The sequence below is a fragment of the Dermacentor andersoni genome, chromosome 2, assembly GCF_023375885.2.
Source record: "Dermacentor andersoni chromosome 2, qqDerAnde1_hic_scaffold, whole genome shotgun sequence".
In the NCBI taxonomy this organism is placed as follows: domain Eukaryota; kingdom Metazoa; phylum Arthropoda; class Arachnida; order Ixodida; family Ixodidae; genus Dermacentor; species Dermacentor andersoni.
In genome coordinates, this window is record NC_092815.1 from 11859316 (window position 1) to 11879338 (window position 20023).

At 45.9% G+C, this 20023-nt stretch overlaps 1 protein-coding gene across 3 annotated transcripts in view; it reads right to left on the reverse strand.

The window, feature by feature from the left end:
* LOC126542981 (arylsulfatase B-like) overlaps positions 1 to 20023 on the reverse strand; it is an 80629-nt gene that overhangs the window by 15284 nt on the left and 45322 nt on the right. For 2 of the 3 annotated variants that reach the window (XM_050190117.3, XM_050190115.3), the window contains exon 9: positions 9143 to 9402. The exons of the other annotated variant lie outside the window; for it this stretch is intronic. In XM_050190117.3, the coding sequence (XP_050046074.2) occupies positions 9143 to 9402 (260 nt within the window). The remainder of the gene's footprint in view (positions 1 to 9142; positions 9403 to 20023) is intronic. 3 annotated transcript variants of the gene reach the window in all.

A 20023-nucleotide genomic window follows, 5' to 3' on the forward strand; every position in this document is an offset into this window, starting at 1 on the left:
GAAGTGAACCACTGAGCTAGTTTGACATGATTGTATTTTTTATACTATTTGAAGTGACCTTAAAATTCGACATTTGCTGAGTCGATTAAGCTGGAATATTGTATGACTACCAAGTAAGCTTACATTACATAGCACGTACAGTGCGGCCCTGAAGGATGAGGGAAATGAGCTAAATTACTTTTTTGGCGAGACTGGAAACCTTCGACTTTGCGGCAGACGACTTGCGGCCGGCGCTGGTTCTCCTGAACGCCACTGTACAGTGCAACGACGATGCATGTGGGCGGCGTTGCATTGCGATTCGATGGCAATACCACCGCACTAATGTGCCATGTCTTTCGAAAGGTCCGAGTTTTGAGTTTCTTTGGTCGACTAAATTTCCACTAATTGATGGTTGATCGATGCGATCGATGGTTGAGCGCAACCATCGATCGTTTTTGCTTTCCCTTGATTTTAACCATCAGACTGACTGTGCCCCATAATTTATATGCGAGAGATGTTCATCAAAACACTCGCGTTATTGATTCAGTGGTCGTACTTTTTGAGCCTGTGCAGCCAGCGAATCACTAGTAACGCTCGCCAAATCAGTAGAGATTTGCTTTCAGGATGCTGTGGATTATGTGCCACCAAGAACTTGTAACGCATCGTGTCTTTTCGCAAAGAAATTAAGAATGCGCTAGACGTTGTCATTTGAGACCGAGGGAAATGACAAGGGAAGGAGGTTAACAAGGCTGAGCCCGGTTGGCTTCCCGGAACTAAGGAAGGGGAGAGATGAAAACGACGAGAAGAAGGTGGAGCCGATTTTCAAGCATCCAGCCTTTCTTGGCGCGATGGAAAGCCTACCCCATCCAAAACGTTAGCCAAACTGTTCAACAAATAAAAAAAAAGTATATATATATATATATATATATATATATATATAGGGGATTCGCGGCCACGAGAGCATATTGGTGACTTGTGCACTTTGCTTTCTAGATACTCGTATCCTGCCGCGTGCTTACCAAGACTGGGCGCCGCGCAAGCTTCTCGCCATCGTCCCTTCACCCCATCGTATCATCGAGCGCCTTAACTGTCTACTGGTGCCTCCGTTGCGTGACACCGCGGAAAGGGACCCATCCTGTGACGTCATAAACGGTGACAGTGCCACCTGGAGCAGACTCACCACCAGGGACGCCTATAAAGCCACCCTCCGGCTTCGCATTTCTGGGATTCGCGGCCACGAGAGCATATTGGTGACTTGTGCACTTTGCTTTCTAGGTAGGCCTTTTTATTTATTGATCACTTTTTAGAATATTCCTGTGGCCGCGGATCCCAATTGCTGTGTTTCAATGGGTGTGGATTTGTGCACGTATCGCGTTCGCATCGGCTCATTTTCTTCCTGTCACGTACATGTGTGTGAACAAGTCTATCCATTTAGACCAGGGGCGCGACTAGTCCGTGAAATTTGCCCGAGACCCACTTCATTCCTGCTTTCTACATGTCTGACCCTACGTTTGCTTTGTGCGGGAGATGTCGAAGAAAACCCCGGACCAAAGGTTGATGAAGTGCTCGCACTGTTAAAAGAATGTCATGCTGAGACGTCAAACACGCTAAAACAAATCAAACAGGACATAAACAACATCCAGGGCCGCGTTGCTGTGGTAGAGAAAAGTATGTCCGCTGTACTTGATATGAAGAAAAACTTCGACACCGTGTCTTCCGCTGTAGAAGACGTCAAGACAAATATACGCAAAACAAACGAACTTACAGGTGTAGTCGAAGACATGAACAGCAGAATGAGAAGGAACAACTTGATTATTAAAGGACTCACTGAAGAAGAACACGAAGGTTATGCAGAAACAAAAAAAATAGTTAAGGACTTCTTTAGCATGCACCTTAAGTTACAGTGTGGCGACATCGAAAGAGCACATAGCCTTGGCCGGCCACGTTCTGATCAAGCTCGACCAATTATAGTTAAATTTCTGAACTTTAAATCTAAACTCGAAGCATTTCAAAATTCACATAAACTAAAACATCTCACGGAACCAAAAGTTCGGCTAGACGAAGACTTCTCCCCGAAGGTCCTACATGCACGGAAAAAGCTGCGCGACTTCGCCAAGGCCAATGTCAGAGAAAACGAGCGTTATTGTGTAAGATTCGATAAGCTTCACATAAAAAATTTTGTTTACCGGTATGATTCGGCAACAGATAGCGTGAAAAAACTTTTTTTCTAGGCACTCGCCCCCCGTGAGTTGACAGTCTACTCCAAAGAAAGCCAACCATAACAAAACCAAACCAATTTCCTTGGTCTTGGCAAACTTCCGCAGCATACATAACAAAGTAGATGCACTCAAAGCTATAGCACATACCTGCTCAGCTGATATCATCGTGGGTACGGAAACGTGGCTAACCGAAGACGTTGCATGTCACGACATCGCGCTTCCATCATCGTTCGCTTTATTTAGGAAAGATAGGGCTGATTCTCGACGAGGAGGAGGAGTGCTCATTGCGATTAACAAAGACTTTCATGCATCTCTTACCCCTATCGACTCTCCCTTAGAAATAGTCTGGGTTTCTGCTCAACTTGGTCATAAGTTTTGCATTATTGGCGCCTGTTATAGGCCACCAAGTAGCCAACCTGAATTCATTGATCTGTTAAATGACGCTATAGAGCACATCCTTGTTAGGCACCCGAATTGCCTCCTATTTTTAGCTGGCGACTTTGATTTTCCCGCGATTAACTGGACGACGCTAACTGTTCGCTCCGATAATAACCGACAGAAGAACATTAACTTTTTTCATTTACTTCAATATCACCAGCTCACGCAAATTGTTCACGAGCCCACTCGCGGTAAACACATCCTGGACCTTATCCTAACAACCCATCCTGAGCTCTCAGACATCCACGTCTTGGAAGAAATAAGTGACCACAAAGTTGTGCACTGTTCTCTTCTACTTCCACGGACCGACAAAACAAAAACCAGGAAGCTTATCTACAACTACGCACGTGCGGATGTTGAAAAAATGAACCTGTTGCTGGAAACTTTCACAAAAGCTTTCAGGCCAATTTTCATAACCGTACGACTAATGAAAATTGGAAGTTGTTTCGTGACAAACTAAAAGAAATTGAGGATTCCTGCGTGCCAAAACTAATGATAAGTACGCGTACCAACGATCCTTGGTTCACTACAGATGTCAACAGGGCACTAAATAGGAAAAAAAGAGCATTTAGTAAAGCGGTTCGAACAAAGGAAGCTACAGACTGGGAAAACTATAAAAGCATTTCCAAAATAGCTGAACAACTAATTTCTGAAGCCAAAAAGAAATATTTTAATTTTACGGTTCCTAGTTTGATAAAAACCAACCCTAAGAAATTCTGGAACACTGTTAATCCTAAAACCGCTAGTACGGCTCCTGTTCTTTTGGACGCCCACGGCAGCACTCTACCTATCGAACAGTGTGCAGAACAATTCAATAGCCACTTCTCACAAGTTTTTACGAACGCATTGCCCATTTACAATCCACTGCTGCTTCCTGAGGCCGATACACAGATTCCATTTTCACCCATTCATATATCTGCGCTTGGCGTGGCTCGTGCAATCGAACGCCTACCTCACCACACTAGCCCAGGACCCGATAGTATCAACGCGAAACTCTTAAAAATTACCTGCCAACACACAGCTTTCCTGCTATCTCTCATTTTCCAACAGTCACTCGATACGACATGTGTGCCAGAAGATTGGAGATCCGCTTATGTAATGCCGGTATTTAAATCTGGTGACAGATCCGTTCCTAATAACTACAGGCCAATTTCACTAACATCGATATGTTGCAAGGTACTCGAACACATATTATACACTAACATTATGACTCATATTAACCAGAACAACTTGCTTCATAACAACCAACATGGCTTCCGCAAACATTTATCGTGTCAGACGCAGTTATTTGAGTTAATAACGGACCTTCATCAAGCAATCGACTCTTCCTTCTACATTGACTCCATCTTTATTGATTTCTCTAAAGCCTTTGATCGCGTGCCTCATAACCGCCTGATGATAAAGATACGCAACCTGCAGCTGGACCAACGTACTACGCAGTGGATCAACGCATTTCTAACAAACCGCTTTCAGTCAGTTAAGTTAAGAAGCTTCTTATCAAGACGTACAGGTGTTGCTTCAGGAGTACCCCAGGGTTCGGTGCTGGGTCCGCTGCCTTTCTTAATATATCTTAATGACATCACGTGGAACATAACATCAACAATACGGCTATTTGCAGACGACTGCGTAATTTACCGAGCAATATCGAGCCCTTGCGACATCATTGCTCTCCAGACTGACCTTGATGAACTAACTCATTGGTGCGCCAGGTGGCAAATGGTTATTAACGCAGACAAAACTAAACATCTCAAGTTTTCTTCCGCTGCTAACACAAGTCCTAATACCTACACAGTTAATAATACTATCATTGAAACTGCAGCGTCGGTAAAATACCTCAGTGTAAATCTTACCTCTAATTTATCCTGGAGCACTCATATTGAACTGATTACTACCGAAGCCTTAAAAAAACTTCGTCTTCTTAAACACCGACTACACCAAGCCAACCAGGATACAAAACTTCACGCATTCAACATGCTAATCAGGCCTGTGATAGAACACGCGTCAGTGATCTGGAACCCTCATTATACCTATCTTATTAACATGTTGGAATCTATACAAAACAAGGCTGCACGATTCATCCTTTCCCGTTACTCTCGGCATAGAAGTGTAACATCACTGAAAATATCGCTCCATCTCCCGCCTCTGGCCATGCGCAGAAAATTCAACCGTTTATCCTTTTTCCACACTCTCTACCACAATAACACACCATTTGCAAGTTCACATCTTCTCCCGGCGCTGTACACATCGGCTCGTGTAGATCATATGAAGAAGACTAAACCCATTTTCGCTCGAACAGAACGATTCAAATACTCACCTTTGGTCCTGGCTATCGAAGAGTGGAATTCGCTTCCTTCTAGCATTGCGGCTATCACTGAAACATCATTTCAAACAGCTCTTTGGTCATACTTAGAAAATTCCCACGTAAAATGATGCGCGTCTTTGTTTTTTTCCTTTCTTGTTTTTTTTTCTTGGGCGCCGGCCGTATCGTTCCGTGAATGTTAGATGCCATGTTTTGCAACTTCTGAAGGTGCTGATTTTTGTTTTTTTTTCTTTGTGGAATTTGCTACATGTGCAATTTTCCAGATCCTGCTCCTAGCCAGTTTTTCTCTTAATAACTTGTACCTGGCTTCTTGCTTATTTCTGTCTTCAGCCGTTTATAACCTGTGTTGTATATTTATAAATTGTATATTGTAGTTGTATAAGTTGTATAGTAGTGTTGTATATTATAAATCCCCCCCTATGTAATGCCCGCATGGGCCTTTAGGGTATTGAAATAAAATAAATATATATATATATATTGTCACGTAGTGGTGACGGCAGTCGCAGGGGCGATGAAGACGGACAAAAGTTGGTCAACAGAAAGCTGTTCATTGGGCTGACTTGCGCCCACGATGGACTGAATTACCCGGCGGCGGCGAAGTGACCAATGTGCTCGGCGACGGTCGTCGAACAGAATGCCCGCCGCTGTCGTCTGCGATAGCGAGCTTTCTAGATAAAGCGTGCAAAGTACTCGAACAATCTAGAATCAGCTCTGTCTGGATGTTATCAATCGGTATAATTCTGGGCGCGTCTTGCGTCGCAAACAAAGCGATAAAGCGGCGTGGTGGCAGATTTGAAGAATGAGCAAGCACTGCAAAGATTCGCGGCAATATAAATTGCAAGGACACGGTGCAAGATGCAAATATAAGACCTATGGTGTTCGGTCGTTAGAATTCTGACGACCGAACGTCGTATGGGTCTTAAAGTCGCATCTTGCACCATCGGACAGGCCGCCATTGGAATATGAACCTGGCAACGTTTAACGCTAGAACGTTATCAAGTGAGGCGAGTCTAGAAGTGCTATTGGAGGAATTAGAGGGCAGTAAATGGGATATAATAGGGCTCAGTGAAGTTAGGAGGCCAAAAGAAGCATATACAGTGCTAAAAAGCGGGCACGTCCTGTGCTACCGGGGCTTAGCTGAGCGACGAGAACTAGGAGTCGGATTCCTGATTAATAAGAACATAGCTGGTAACATACAGGAATTCTATAGCATTAACGAGAGGGTGGCATGTCTTGTTGTGAAACTTAATAAGAGGTACAAAATGAAGGTTGTACAGGTCTACGCCCCTACATCTAGTCATGATGACCAGGAAGTCGAAAGCTTCTATGAAGACGTGGAATCGGCGATGGGTAAAGTCAAAACAAAATACAGTATACTTATGGGCGATTTCAATGCCAGGGTAGGCAAGAAGCAGGCCGGAGACAAGTCAATGGGGGAATATGGCATAGGCTCTAGGAATAGCAGAGTAGAGTTATTAGTAGAGTTTGCAGAACAGAATAATATGCGGATAATGAATACCTTTTCCCGCAAGCGGGTTAGCCGAAAGTGGACGTGGAGGAGCCCGAATGGTGAGACTAGAAATGAAATCGACTTCATACTCTGCGCGAACCCTGGCATCATACAAGATGTAGACGTGCTCGGCAAAGTGCGCTGCAGTGACCATAGGATGGTAAGAACTCGAATTAGCCTTGACTTGAGGAGGGAACGGAAGAAACTGGTACATAAGAAGCCAATCAATGAGTTAGCGGTAAGAGGGAAACTAGAGGAATTCCGGATCAAGCTACAGAACAGGTATTCGGCTTTAACCCAGGAAGAGGACCATAGTGTTAAAGCAATGAACGACAATCTTATGGACATCATTAAGGAGTGCGCAATAGAAGTCGGTGGTAACGCCGTTAAACAGGAAACCAGTACGCTATCGCAGGAGACGAAAGATCTGATCAAGAAACGCCAATGTATGAAAGCCTCTTCCCCTACAGATAGAATAGAGCTGGCAGAACTTTCTAAGTTAATCAACAAGCGTAAGACAGCGGACATAAGGAACTATAATATGGATAGAATTGAACAGGCTCTCAGGAACGGAGGAAGCCTAAAAGCAGTGAAGAAGAAACTAGGAATAGGCAAGAATCAGATGTGTGCGTTAAGAGACAAAGCCGGCAATATCGTTACTAATATGGATGAGATAGTTCAAGTGGCTGAAGAGTTTTATAGAGATTTATACAGTACCAGTAACACCCACGACGATAAGGTGAGAGAGAATAGGCTAGAAGAACTTGAAATCCCACAAGTAACACCGGAAGAGGTAAAGAACGCTTTGGGAGCTATGCAAAGGGGGAAGGCACCTGGGGACGATCTGGTAACAGCAGATTTGTTGAAGGATGGTGGGAACACTGTCCTAGAAAGGTTGGCTGCCCTATATACACAATGCCTCATGACCTCGAACGTACCGGAATCTTGGAAGAACGCTAACATAATCCTAATCCATAAGAAAGGGGACGCCAAAGACTTGAAAAATTATAGACCGATCAGCTTACTGTCCGTTGCCTACAAAGTATTTACTAAGGTAATCGCAAATAGAATCAGGAATACCTTAGACTTCTTTCAACCAAAGGACCAGGAAGGATTCCGTAAAGGCTACTCAACAATAGACCATATTCACACTATCAATCAGGTGATAGAGAAATGTGCGGAACATAACCAACCCTTATATATAGCCTTCATTGATTACGAAAAAGCATTTGATTCAGTCGAAACCTCAGCAGTCATGAAGGCACTACGGAATCAGGGTGTAGATGAGCCATGTGTAGAGATACTGGAAGATATCTATAGCGGTTCCACAGCAACCGTAATCCTCCACAAAGAAAGCAACAAAATCCCAATAAAGAAAGGCGTCAGACAGGGAGATACGATATCTCCAATGCTATTCAGAGCATGTTTACAGGAGGTATTCAGAGACCTGGAGTGGGAAGAATTGGGGATAAAAGTTGATGGAGAATACCTTAGCAACTTGCGTTTCGCTGATGATATTGCCTTGCTTAGTAACTCAGGAGACCAATTGCAATGCATGCTCACTGACCTGGAGAGGCAAAGCAGAAGGGTGGGTCTGAAAATAAATCTACAGAAAACTAAAGTAACGTTTAACAGTCTCGGAAGAGAACAGCAGTTTACGATAGGTAGCGGGGCACTGGAAGTGGTAAGGGAATACATCTACTTAGGGCAGGTAGTGACCACGGACCCGGATCATGAGACTGAAATAACCAGAAGAATAAGAATGGGCTGGGGTGCGTTCGTTTGGCAGGCATTCTCAAATCATGAACAGCAAGTTGCCACCATCCCTCAAGAGGAAAGTGTATAACAGCTGTGTCTTACCAGTACTCACCTACGGGGCAGAAACCTGGAGGCTTACGAAAAGGGTTCTGCTGAAATTGAGGACGACGCAACGAGCTATGGAAAGAAGAATGATAGGTGTAACGTTAAGGGATAAGAGCAGATTGGGTGAGGGAACAAACGCGGGTAAATGACATCTTAGTTGAAATCAAGAAAAAGAAATGGGCATGGGCCGGACATGTAATGAGGAGGGAAGATAACCGATGGTCATTAAGGGCTACGGACTGGATTCCAAGGGAAGGGAAGCGTAGTAGGGGGAGGCAGAAAGTTAGGTGGGCGGATGAGATTAAGAAGTTTGCAGGGACAACATGGCCACAATTAGTACATGACCGGGGTAGCTGGAGAAGTATGGGAGAGGCCTTTGCCCTGCAGTGGGCGTAACTAGGCTGATGATGATGATGATATACAGAGTTTTTTCTTTTTGCGTTGAACAGCTTGGATAAATTTAGCGGGAACACCCTCTCTCTCTCTCTCTCTCTCTCTATATATATATATATATATATATATATATATATATATATATATATATATATATTTATTTATTTATTTATTTATTTACAAATACTGCAGCCCAGAAGGGCTATTGCAGGAGTGGGTGAATACAAATGCGAGAAAGAAAATCACTATACAAAGAAGCATGCGTGAGTAACATATATATATATATATATATAAATATCCGCAGCGATTCATTCGGGACACGTGTGGAAATCCCACATTTGTGTGGCCTCCGAGGGGTAGGCGGGCCACCACAGACATCGCGTCTTTTGTAAAAGGTGGCTCGCGATGAAGGGCGCTTACCTCCGCGGCGAGGCTCCTCTCCATCAGCGCGTCCAGTTTCTGCGACGTCCCTTGTCCCCCTGGGATGGGAAAATGCTGATCCAACCTGCCACCGACATGTGAGCCTACGACAATCTTGAAGCTGTCTCTCCGTATCGCTGCATAGTTCCACAAAGGGTCGATGTTGTAGACGATGTCGGAACGCGGTGAGGGCTCGTCTCGGGAGACCGCTGCCCACATGTCTTTGCCGTCCAGGGGTCCCAGGTCGCTCACCAAGCCTCCTGTGGAGCGAGACGACGCTTTTAATTAATTAAATTATGGGGTTTTACGTGCCAAAACCACTTTCTGATTATGAGGCACGCCGTAGTGGAGGACTCTGGAAATTTCGACCACCTGGGGTTCTTTAACGTGCACCTAAATCTAAGTGCACAGGTGTTTTCGCATTTCGCCCCCATCGAAATGCGGCCGCCGTTGCCGGGATTCGATCCCGTGACCATGTGCTCAGCAGCCCAACACCATAGCCACTGAGCAAACGCGGCGGGTCGCTTTTAATTAAGCGAGCTCGATGCACGACTCTCCCCTAAAAAAAAAAGAAAAAGAAAAAAAAAAACCCCGCTAGGGAGCGCACGTGACTACTTCAGCAGGTTAGCAACTGCCAAAGGCATCGCACGCCGGACTCCGTAATTCATGAAGTGGTTCAATGCCTGCGGCATGTACCGTGCCTGGTGGATCAGGATGAAAATTGCCCAATAGCTGCAACAGTGTCACTACGGACAAGAATTAAAGTGACGCGAAAGAGAAAAAAATATTTGATCTTTTTAAATACATTTTCCTTCTACAATATCAAACAAGCCACTCTTATTGTGAGCCAGAACAGTAGCGTGGAAGCGCGCACATCGAGGAGGCATCCTATAGGAAAGGTGCACAAAGACCAGCACCAGCTCGCCGTAATGTCACAGATTTTGACAGCGTCTGCTCGTGCCCAGTTATTTCTTTATCAGTAAAGATCGATTGCATTATATTCTAAAAGAGCCACAAACTGGACTTGGCAAGTTTCAGGAACACTTAGCGCGCTATGACCGAAATACGAAAAAATAAGGATACTTTGAAATCCGTGACGTCACTTTTGACGGAACCGCCGCTGATGTTACGGCGCAATATTCAAGGAATGTAACTTTGACATTCATAATTATAATGAATATTGAGTTTTGAAATAATACTTTTTCAGTCAGTCTAATGTGGTTTTTCTCTCTAGTGTCCCTTTAAGAAAAGGAGGTCGGCGGCGATGCTCATTAAGAGGACTCCTGGCACTAAATGAAAACACAATCCAGTGGCTTAGCATAGGCACGAAGTGCGAATGTCGTTTGACGTAATGAGCGTGTATTGTTATGAGCCGCAGCCTCCTTATAGGCCCCACGAGGCATGAGAGCGTGAAGGACATGGTCGCGTTCTGCTGTTTCAGCGTATTTCCTCACGCCATTTTGGGCAAGCATGGCAATAGAGCGACCGGACACAAAGAAAGGCACGTGAGACTACATAGCGCTTTGCGTTGTCTTATATGCCTTTCTGTGTGTCCGGTCGTTGTGCCTGCGCTACAATAAAGTAGAAGATGCCACACCAAGAATCCCATGTAGTTACCAGTCCTCATGATAATATACTTCAGAATAAATTTGTTTAGTGAAAGGAACCTATACAGAACGTCTTCCCCTTATCCTGATGTCACAAAATATAGTTAGAATTAAGGCTAGAAATGGAGTTGACAACAGAATAAAATAAAAATAATATAAGCAGTTCTGATCAAAGGACACAGCATTAACGGTAATAGCAGGGCCCTTCTATACTTTCCTTCTGGTCACGGAACTTCCCAGAATGTTTCACACTGGGACAGAAGGTGGAACCAGAGGCGCTTGCGTATGTAGAAGTGGTTATATGGATGATAACTCATTTGTCCTTACTCAGTGTGTTGAAATATCCAGAATAGAAAGGAGACCGTTGTATTTGGCTTTTTTAGACGTTACAGGAGTGTATGACAACGCAGACAGCAACATCTTGAGGAATATTCTGGAAGAGAAAAGCTTAGGCGACGATTGTACACAGCTTTTGAGAGAGATTTACCTAGAAAATATCGTTTGCGTTGAATGAGAAAGGATGATGAGCGAGGGGAAAGTTGATACCAAGAAGGGACTGAGGCAGGTGAGCCTTTTATCCTCACTGCTGTTCATGACGTATATTGTGAGGACGGAAAGGGTGCTAGAAGAAAGTAATATTGGGTTTAATCTCTCATACAAACAGGCGGCTAGAGTAGAAGAGCAGCAGCTTCCAGGTTTGTTCTATGTGGACGACATTGTGCTGCTAGCTAACCAGCAAACTGATATGCAACGTCTGGCTAATATCTGTGGACAGGAAGGCGAGAAATTAGGTCTGAAATTTAGCGTTGTAAAATCAGGTGTTATGGTATTCCATTAAAACAGTGAACAGACATTGGCAATACAGGGCCAGGAAATACCTCGGGGAAACGAATATAAATACCTTGGTATATGGATAAACGAAGACAATAGATATACGGAAACACAGGAAAATACCATAACAGTAAAGGGGAAGAGAAATTCAGCCATAATGAAGCACAGAGCGCTAAGGGGATACAATAGGTACGAGGTCCTCCGAGGTATGTGGAAAGGTGTAATGGTTCCAGGACTTACTTTAAGAAATGCGGTTGTTTGCTTGAAGTCAGGGGTACAATCAGGACTCGATGGGAACCAAAGGTCAGTGGGTCGCCTCGCATTGGGCGCTCACGGGAAGACTACAAATGAAGCTGTGCAGCGTGATATGGGCTGGACTAGTTTTGAAGTGAGAGAAGCTCGCAATAAAATTGAGTATGAAGAACGGCTGAGGAATATGGAAGAAAGTAAATGGGCTGGGAGAGTGTTCAGGTATCTGTACAGAAAAAAACATTGATTCACAGTGGAGGAAAAGAACTAGGAAGCTTACCAGCAAGTATGCGACCTGTAGGGTGGGCAACTCAGCAACAAAGAACGTCAAGTTGAAAGTCAGAGAGGCTGAGATAATCTCATGGGTGGCGGCAATGGAAAAGAAACCTGTCATGAGTAACTGCTTAAGAGGAAAAAACGAAATCGGGAAAGAAACAATTTATGATAACTCAAAGGAAAGTTCGTTAAAGCGAGATCAGGAGACTTAGAACATGCACTTATAAAGCGAGACATAAGAAGGAAGAAGAAGCATGTGCTTGCTGCGGTAAAGCTAGGGGAAACGATGGAGCACGTTTTAATAGAATGTGAAGATATCTGCCCAGCGGACGATTTAGGCACCACTGGCCTCCTTGAAGCCCTTGGGTTCAGCGGGAGCATGGAAAGTAAACGTCCAGATTAATAAGAGGCGATTGGAAGATTGGCGGAAGTAGGGAAATGACAAACAACGGTGGCGTACACAAACAAATTCCCCAATAGGGGCTCAGAAAGTTTGGCGATCTAAATTCTTCATGGGTCTCTTCTAGTCTTTCTTTCTCCTTTTTAAAAATGGGTAGGACATGAGTTGAGGCACGAATTTTGGCCCCCCTTCTCTATAGTGGAGGGGGGCTATAGTGGAGAAGTGGCCCCCCTCCCTCTATAGTAACCTTCCTCGCACAAACTGTTTCGGTCGACTGTCTCTATTTGCACTTTGTCTAGTTAGTTAGTTAGATTTGTTAGTTATATTTGGTTAGGAATATTGGTTCAGTACGTTCGATAGTTATTAGTTGAGTAGTTAGTTTAGTTTATAATGAAATTATATTTGCGTTGTTATAATTAGCTAGGTTATTGTGTAGTTAGTGAATAAATTTGTTAGATAAAATAGTTAATTAGTTTGTTAGCTTTGTTACTTAATTAGGTTTATATATTAAATATTGTTCTAGTTTGCTAGTTGCGTAATTAGGACGGTTAGTTCTGTTAGTTACCTTGTTTAGTTGGTTTAGCCAGCTAATTACTTAGTTATTATTATGTATTTAGTTTATTAGTTCTGTTAGTTTTGTTACTGCAGTTCACTACTTCGGTTATTATTGAGTTTGGTTAGATATCAGTTTAAGTTAGCTCATTTATTAATTATGAAATTAGCTTAATAATTTGTGAGTTAGCTTAGTTATTGGTATATTATTCGTTAGCTTAGTCATTACGTATTTAATAGGTTAAATATATATACTTATGCAATTAGCACAGTTAGTAAGTTAAGTTAGTTATCTTTAGTTATATTTTGTTGGACAGGTTAGCTACTGTTTAGTCTTGTTAGAGAGAGAGAGAGAAGGGAAGACGGAAAGGCAGGGAGGTTAACCAGACTGAGTTCAGTTTGCTACCCTACACGTGGGGAGGAGAATGGGGAGTGAAAAGGGAGAGAGAGAACTTAGGTGTAGGATGTCTACAGTCGGGCACTCAAGTCTGTTGCCCTCAGATAGCGAAAAAGCGCTCGAACTGCTTTCTGGGCCAATGAACTGTGAGGCCAGGCTCCCAAGATCTTCGCTTCCGTAAATGGCCTGTCATCCAGTCTATTTAAGGCACACTGGAGAGTCTCGCGTTGATTATCGAAGCGAGAACAGTGGCACAGAAGGTGACTGATGGTCTCTTCACACTTGCACTTAGCGCACATTGGTGAATCCGCCATTCCAATGCGATAGCTGTAGGAGTTGGTGAATGCTACTCCTACCCACAGCCGACACAGCAGTGTTGCGTCACGTCGTGGAAGGTTCGCTGGTAATGTAAGTTTCAGTGATGGGTCGAGGCTGTGTAAACGACACTTAGAGTTCTGTGGTTTATGCCAGCAACCTAACGTGATTGTACGAGCGAGATTGCGAAGCTCTCTTGCAGCATCGACTCTGGATAAAGGTATAAGGAGTGTCGGTGAGCCAGCCAGGGCGCGTCGGGCAGCGTCATCGGCGAGGTGATTACCAACGATGCCACAATGTCCCGGCAGCCACTGAAATATGATATCGTGTCCTCTTTCAGAAGCGCAATGGCAGGTTTCGTTGATTTATGACACCAGCTGTTCATAATTGCCACGTCGTAAACTTCGCAAGCTCTGGAGGGCTGCTTTCGAGTCACAAAATATTGCCCATTTGTTGGGCCGTTCTTTTTCAATGTATTCGACAGCAGCGCGAAGAGCGGCCAGTTCAGAGCCTGTAGATGTCGTTACGTCTGATGTCTTAAACTTGATGACGACCGATTGAGATGGTAGAACAACGGCGCCCGTAGAATTTTCCGAAACGGAACCATCCGTGTAAACATGAATTCGGTTAGCGTATGAACAATGCAGAAGTTGCAATGTGATCTGCTTGAGAGCCGAGGTGGTCAGGCTAGCTTTCTTCACTATTCCTGGAACAGCAAGGTACACTGGAGGCTTCTTCAAGCACCACATAGGGGACGGCGTTCTTGTTGCGGGTGAGTGCCTCAAAGACAAAGAGTGCCGGTTAGCCGCAATTGATCTCGAGAACGCTGCCCTGGGTCTTTTCTCAGGCAAGCGAGCGAGATGGTGGTCAGGGACTCTGGATATATGGCGAACATGCACCCGGAGTGCGTCGATATCTATATAGGTCCTTATTGGGTGGTCTCTCGCGGTGGCAATTGTTGCCACGGTTGAAGCATTTCGAGGTAGCCCCAAACATGTTCGAAGGGCTTGGCCTTGAATGCTCTGTAGGACATGGATGTTAGTTTTGTTAGCATTGGACAGCACTGGTGTGCTGTATCGCAAGTATCCCAGGAAGAGCGTCCTGTATAGTTGAAGCAAAGATGCCACGGATGTGCCCCACGTTTTACCGGCAAAAAACCTTAGTATATGGGAGATAGAAGTAAGCCTCTTCTTCAAATATGTGATGTGGGGGCTCCATGAAAGGTCTCTGTCTATAATAACGCCTAGGAATCGGTGAGTTTTTGCGTAGGAAATTGGTTTGTGGTCAATAGAAATGGGGTACCAGGTCATGGTCTTGTGGGTAAAGGCGACTAAGGCGCACTTCTCGGTCGAAATACTGAGGCCTTGCGCACGCAGGTACGATGATGTTAGGGTCACTGCTTTTTGGAGCCTTCCACGCACCTGGAGACGTGTAACTGCCGAGGCCCGTATGCATATGTCGTCAGCATATATGGAAAGGTTTACTGTATGTGGTAGAACGTCGACAAGGCCAAGGATTGCAAGGTTGAACAAAGTGGGGCTAAGAACCCCACCCTGAGGGACGCCACGGTAAGTGTAATGGTCAGCAGTTCGGCCATCTGCACTGTGCACAAAGAAGGATCTTTTGAATAGATAGCTCCGAATCCACCGAAACATGCGTCCACCTATTCCATTATTTTCCAGGGCATCAAGGATGGCTTCATGCGTTACATTATCATAGGCGCTTTTCACGTCGAGGAATAGCGCAACCGATATACGCTTGTGGTGCTTTTCCTGTTGTACAGACGAGACTAGGTCGATGACGTTGTCAATAGAGGAACGGCCTCTTCTAAAACCAGCCATGGCATCGGGGTATACGTTGTGGCGCTCAAGATACCATTCTAGGCGGGTGAGAATCATTCTTTCCATGACCTTCCCAACACAGCTGGACAGCGCAATGGGTCGGTAGGACGCTAGGTCAAGTGGCGACTTTCCAGGCTTCAGGAGTGGTATCAAGCGGCTGGACTTCCACCGCTCAGGAACGACGCCATCATTCCATGACTGGTTATAACATTCCAGCAGTCTGCTTTGGCCATCTTCACCTAGGTGGCATAAAGCAGCGTAGGTGATGCCGTCTGGTCCTGGCGACGATGAGCGCCTGCATGAGGCCAGAGCAGCGTCCAATTCCTCAAGTGAGAAGGACACATTCAATTCTGGGAAGCGTGTCGCAAGAACCTCACCCAGAATTTCACTATTGATGGTGACCACACTGCCCGCAATCTTCACACAGAAATCTTCGGCTATATCGACCTGTGAGCGGCCTTGATGGAGGGCTAGGGCTGAGAATGGGTGTCGTTGCTGTGGAGACGAGCCAAGGCCGCGCACCGTCCTCCATATGATAGACAGTGGCTTGCGGGGGTCAAGTGATTCGCAGAACGTCTTCCACCGTTGTTCCTCCAACCTGTCCATACGACGTTGGATTTTCTTCTGTATACGTCGAGCGACTCTAAGGTCATGAATTGACTTCGTGCACCTGTATCGCCTCTCGGCTCTTCTGCGAATCGTTCAAAGTCGCTCAAGTTCCATGTCAAAATCCGTACGTTTTTTAGCGGATGTAAATGTGTACTTAGACGATTCCAGTGCACTTGTAATAAGGTTTTCAATGGTGCCGGTAAATCGTTCTTTGCATGCCTCTTCCACCTTTGTCTTATACGTTGACCACCTTTTATATGCTTGTCGGGAAGTACATCCCCCACTCAGTGCAGCCTCATGATGGAAACCAATACGTGTGTCTCCGCATTACAAAGAATAAAGTGGCCTTCACCCTTATCGGCGCCTACATATCCCCATATAGTCGGTTCGACGGCGACCGATTGCGAGACATCCTGATGGCGACTACTGGACCCTGGATTATCACGGGAGACTTTAATGCTCATCACTTGGCTTGGGGAAGCTCCAGAATAGATTCCAGGGGCCGGAAACTTATGGAATTTGCTTCCGACCACGAACTTAGCATTATGAACGATGGCAGTCCGACGTACTTGCGTGGTTCGAACTATAGCAGTTGCTTAGAGTTGACCTTGGTGTCACGGCAACTTGGTCAAAATGTTCGATGGTTCTCTGACATCGAGACTCATGGTAGTGACCATATTCCCACCTACTTAAGTATCACTGGATTTGGAAGCTTCTCCTCTTGTAAGTCTTGTTAGGTTTGTTAAGTTAGTTATTAGCTGATTAGCAGTTAGCTTAGGTGGCTATTAGCTGAATAATTAGTTAATTTAGTTAGCTCAGGTATTACTTATGGAGTTTCTTAGTTAATTCCTACGTTTAGCCTTTTAATTAGTATACTAAGTATCTTACGCATTAAAACTGAAACACGAGCGGCAAGCAGTGACGCAGGCCTTTTACGCGCAATTACACAAAAGTGTGACGTGGAATTGTTCTGTAGCCGGTTTCTAACGGTGTAGTAGTCCCACGTGTACCTTCTGAATTATGATTAGGTCGCTGTTACAAATGCAGGTGTACCTGGAAATGAAACAAGGCGCTATAGTTGTTTCGAAATTGCTCTCGTTTAAAATTTTGAACACTCTACAGAAACAGGGTGGCGACTTGCACGTTGGGCGGACAATACTGGGCCGACGATGCACGCAAAAGTGCCGCTTGACCGGCCCCTCCCGGCACTTTGCGTGTATTCGCGGGCTTCGTTCGGAAAGAACACTTGTACATATCGAGTAACAGAAAGCTGTATCGGGAGTTTTTCATGTTGCTTTACAACTTTCTCATTGACACTCTTCATATAGTTATAATAATTGAGAAGTAGACTAATTAATGAAGATTAATTATCTAATTAGGCTGAATTCAAAAATAATCTGAGCATATCTCCAAGCGACGGCAAACAACGTTACCTTACGTTCAGCTACGTAGCATTTGCATATCTTTAACGTTTAGCTCAAGGGAAACACGTGCCCTGTATACTGTGTGCACGTGCGCACAATGCCAGCAGCGGAAGGTAGAACGCTGGCCTGGCTCGCGTCCGTTCGGCCACTTCTTTTTTGCAGACGAACGCGTCCCCTGAGAAGTTCTCCGCGAGCGGGCCGCGCATGCGCAGCTGTCTGTAGCGAGAAATGGCGGCGGCGGCGTGAACCAACGTTACTAGACTAGCTTCAGTTTTAAAACTCGGCGCCGTTGCGCGGAACCGCCACCCGCCCGCGCCTTCGTGGCGCTGCAGTCGCGCCCGGCTTCACTTCCTCACTAGCCGGCCACGCGAGCGGGCCGTACAAAGCACGCGGTGCAACGTTGGTGTATTCTGTACTTCGTTGTTGACAGCGAATTTCAGCAAGCATGACATCTGTGGAACTGTAGCCTTCGCCGAGTTTCTTAAGAATATCAGCATACGATGCCGACGTGCTGCGTACCTGGCTGCATAGGCCGCTATCGGAACGATGTCAACAGTTCGGCGCACCACTTTTTCTGCGCTCCCAGCAATGCGACGCTTCTCTCGGCGTGAAACAGAGTGATTCCTCGTGCCGACCGGGAACTCTCTGCGAAATCAACGGCACGCGCTCGTGCCACTGCTCCCGCGTTCGTCGTCGTCTTCCACAGCTGGCTGCGTGGCCGTTCATCTTTCCAGCGTAGAATTTCACTTCACTTCTGTCGTCGTAATGGGGAGGCCGCGTTTACGGGGGTATGAGCCATTACTTAAGGGAGTATGAGCCACTCATGGTCTTACGTAACGGAAAGATTTAATTTTGAAGAAATTTAACTTCGAAGAATCACAAGCGACAAATCGCAGGCGAAGGCTGCTAACTACGCCGCCGAGCAAACTCGAGACATCGAACGCAAGCGACAACTGCGGACTGCGGGCATACCGTCAGACGTCGTTCTCTCCGTCGCAGCTGATTGTGTGTGTAACCTCATAACTGAGAAATACTTTAATGAACCCTCGGGATTAACCCAGTGATAAACACAGGGGCCGCATATTTCAGCTTCGCTGATTAAGCATCTTCACGGAACGAAAAATCCGACTTCTTTCTTTCTCTCTCTCTTTTTTTTTTGTGTGTGGCTTGTGTGTACAAAGACCGACCTCATCCTTCTTTTTGTAGCGCTTCCTTGGCGTGGCGAGAAGCTTCGGTGGGGATGAAGATCATCCTACAGTCACGCACTTTGGCCAGATTTTCAGGCTCGTGAGCCTAAACTGCGCGAAACGATAAGACTACAGGAAGAAACACACGCCATTTAGAAACGCAGCTTCAGCGCTTCGCTGTATGCGTTTCTTCCTTTCGTGCAGTTTACCCTTCTTTCAGTATTAACGAACTGGCGCGATAAATCTTATTGCTGTAGGTGGATACCGCTTTCTCGTGGTATCACTAATTCGGACTAGGGAGAACGCCAGCGAGCGTGAAACACGCGTAAACTGCCGGTCCGCACGAGCTCAAGGCTGTGACGAGGCGTCTGCAGTGGAGCCCGATGGAACAGCGTTGCCCTCTGGCGGCTGTCACAGAAGTGGCGACAGCGGCTGTAAGCGCGCGGACGGGGAGTTTTACAACTGAAGCTAGTCTAGTAACGTTGGCGTGAACGCATCCCGAGCGTCCGTGTTCTAGTTCATGCTGCCGCAATAAAAGCGCAAGAACTTCTAGCTGCGCTGTTGCAAGCAGTCCCGCTCACACTAATTTCATCGCCAGACAAAGCTTTCTCAACGCACGAAAAAAAAGAAAAAAGCAAGCAGACTCACCTCCAATTGGAAACTACTTAATGAGAAACGTGTACGGGCAGCGGTATACTTTGTACACGGACTCGGTGGAGGCCGTGAAAGCCTCGACTGACCCGCCGGTCCAACGCTCGTGGACGCATCCCACCACGCTTCTGGCTACAGCACTGCGAGGACCGGCCTGGGTGCGCATGAACCGGCAGCACTGGCCGGGCGGCGCTGGAACGGTGCCGCCCATCGGTGCAGCGATCGAGTGCGCTTCTCCGCTCGCTCAAACGCGACCGCTTGTTTCCTCCCCACTTGCCGGGCCACACGGAGGTGTATGCGAACACTTCAAGCGAGAGACCAGGCCACCAACAACCACCCCCCGTCTCGTGGCCTCTTGCTAAAACTGATACCCCACGCAAAGTGCAAATCACACACACGCACACGCACACGCACACACACACACACAAACGCGCGTGCGCGCGCGCGCACGCACGCACGCACGCTTTCAGCGAAGTTTCAAATTTTTTTAAAGGGCCCCTGAAACGGTTCGGACAAATTTTGTAGACGCGTAGGGTACAGCT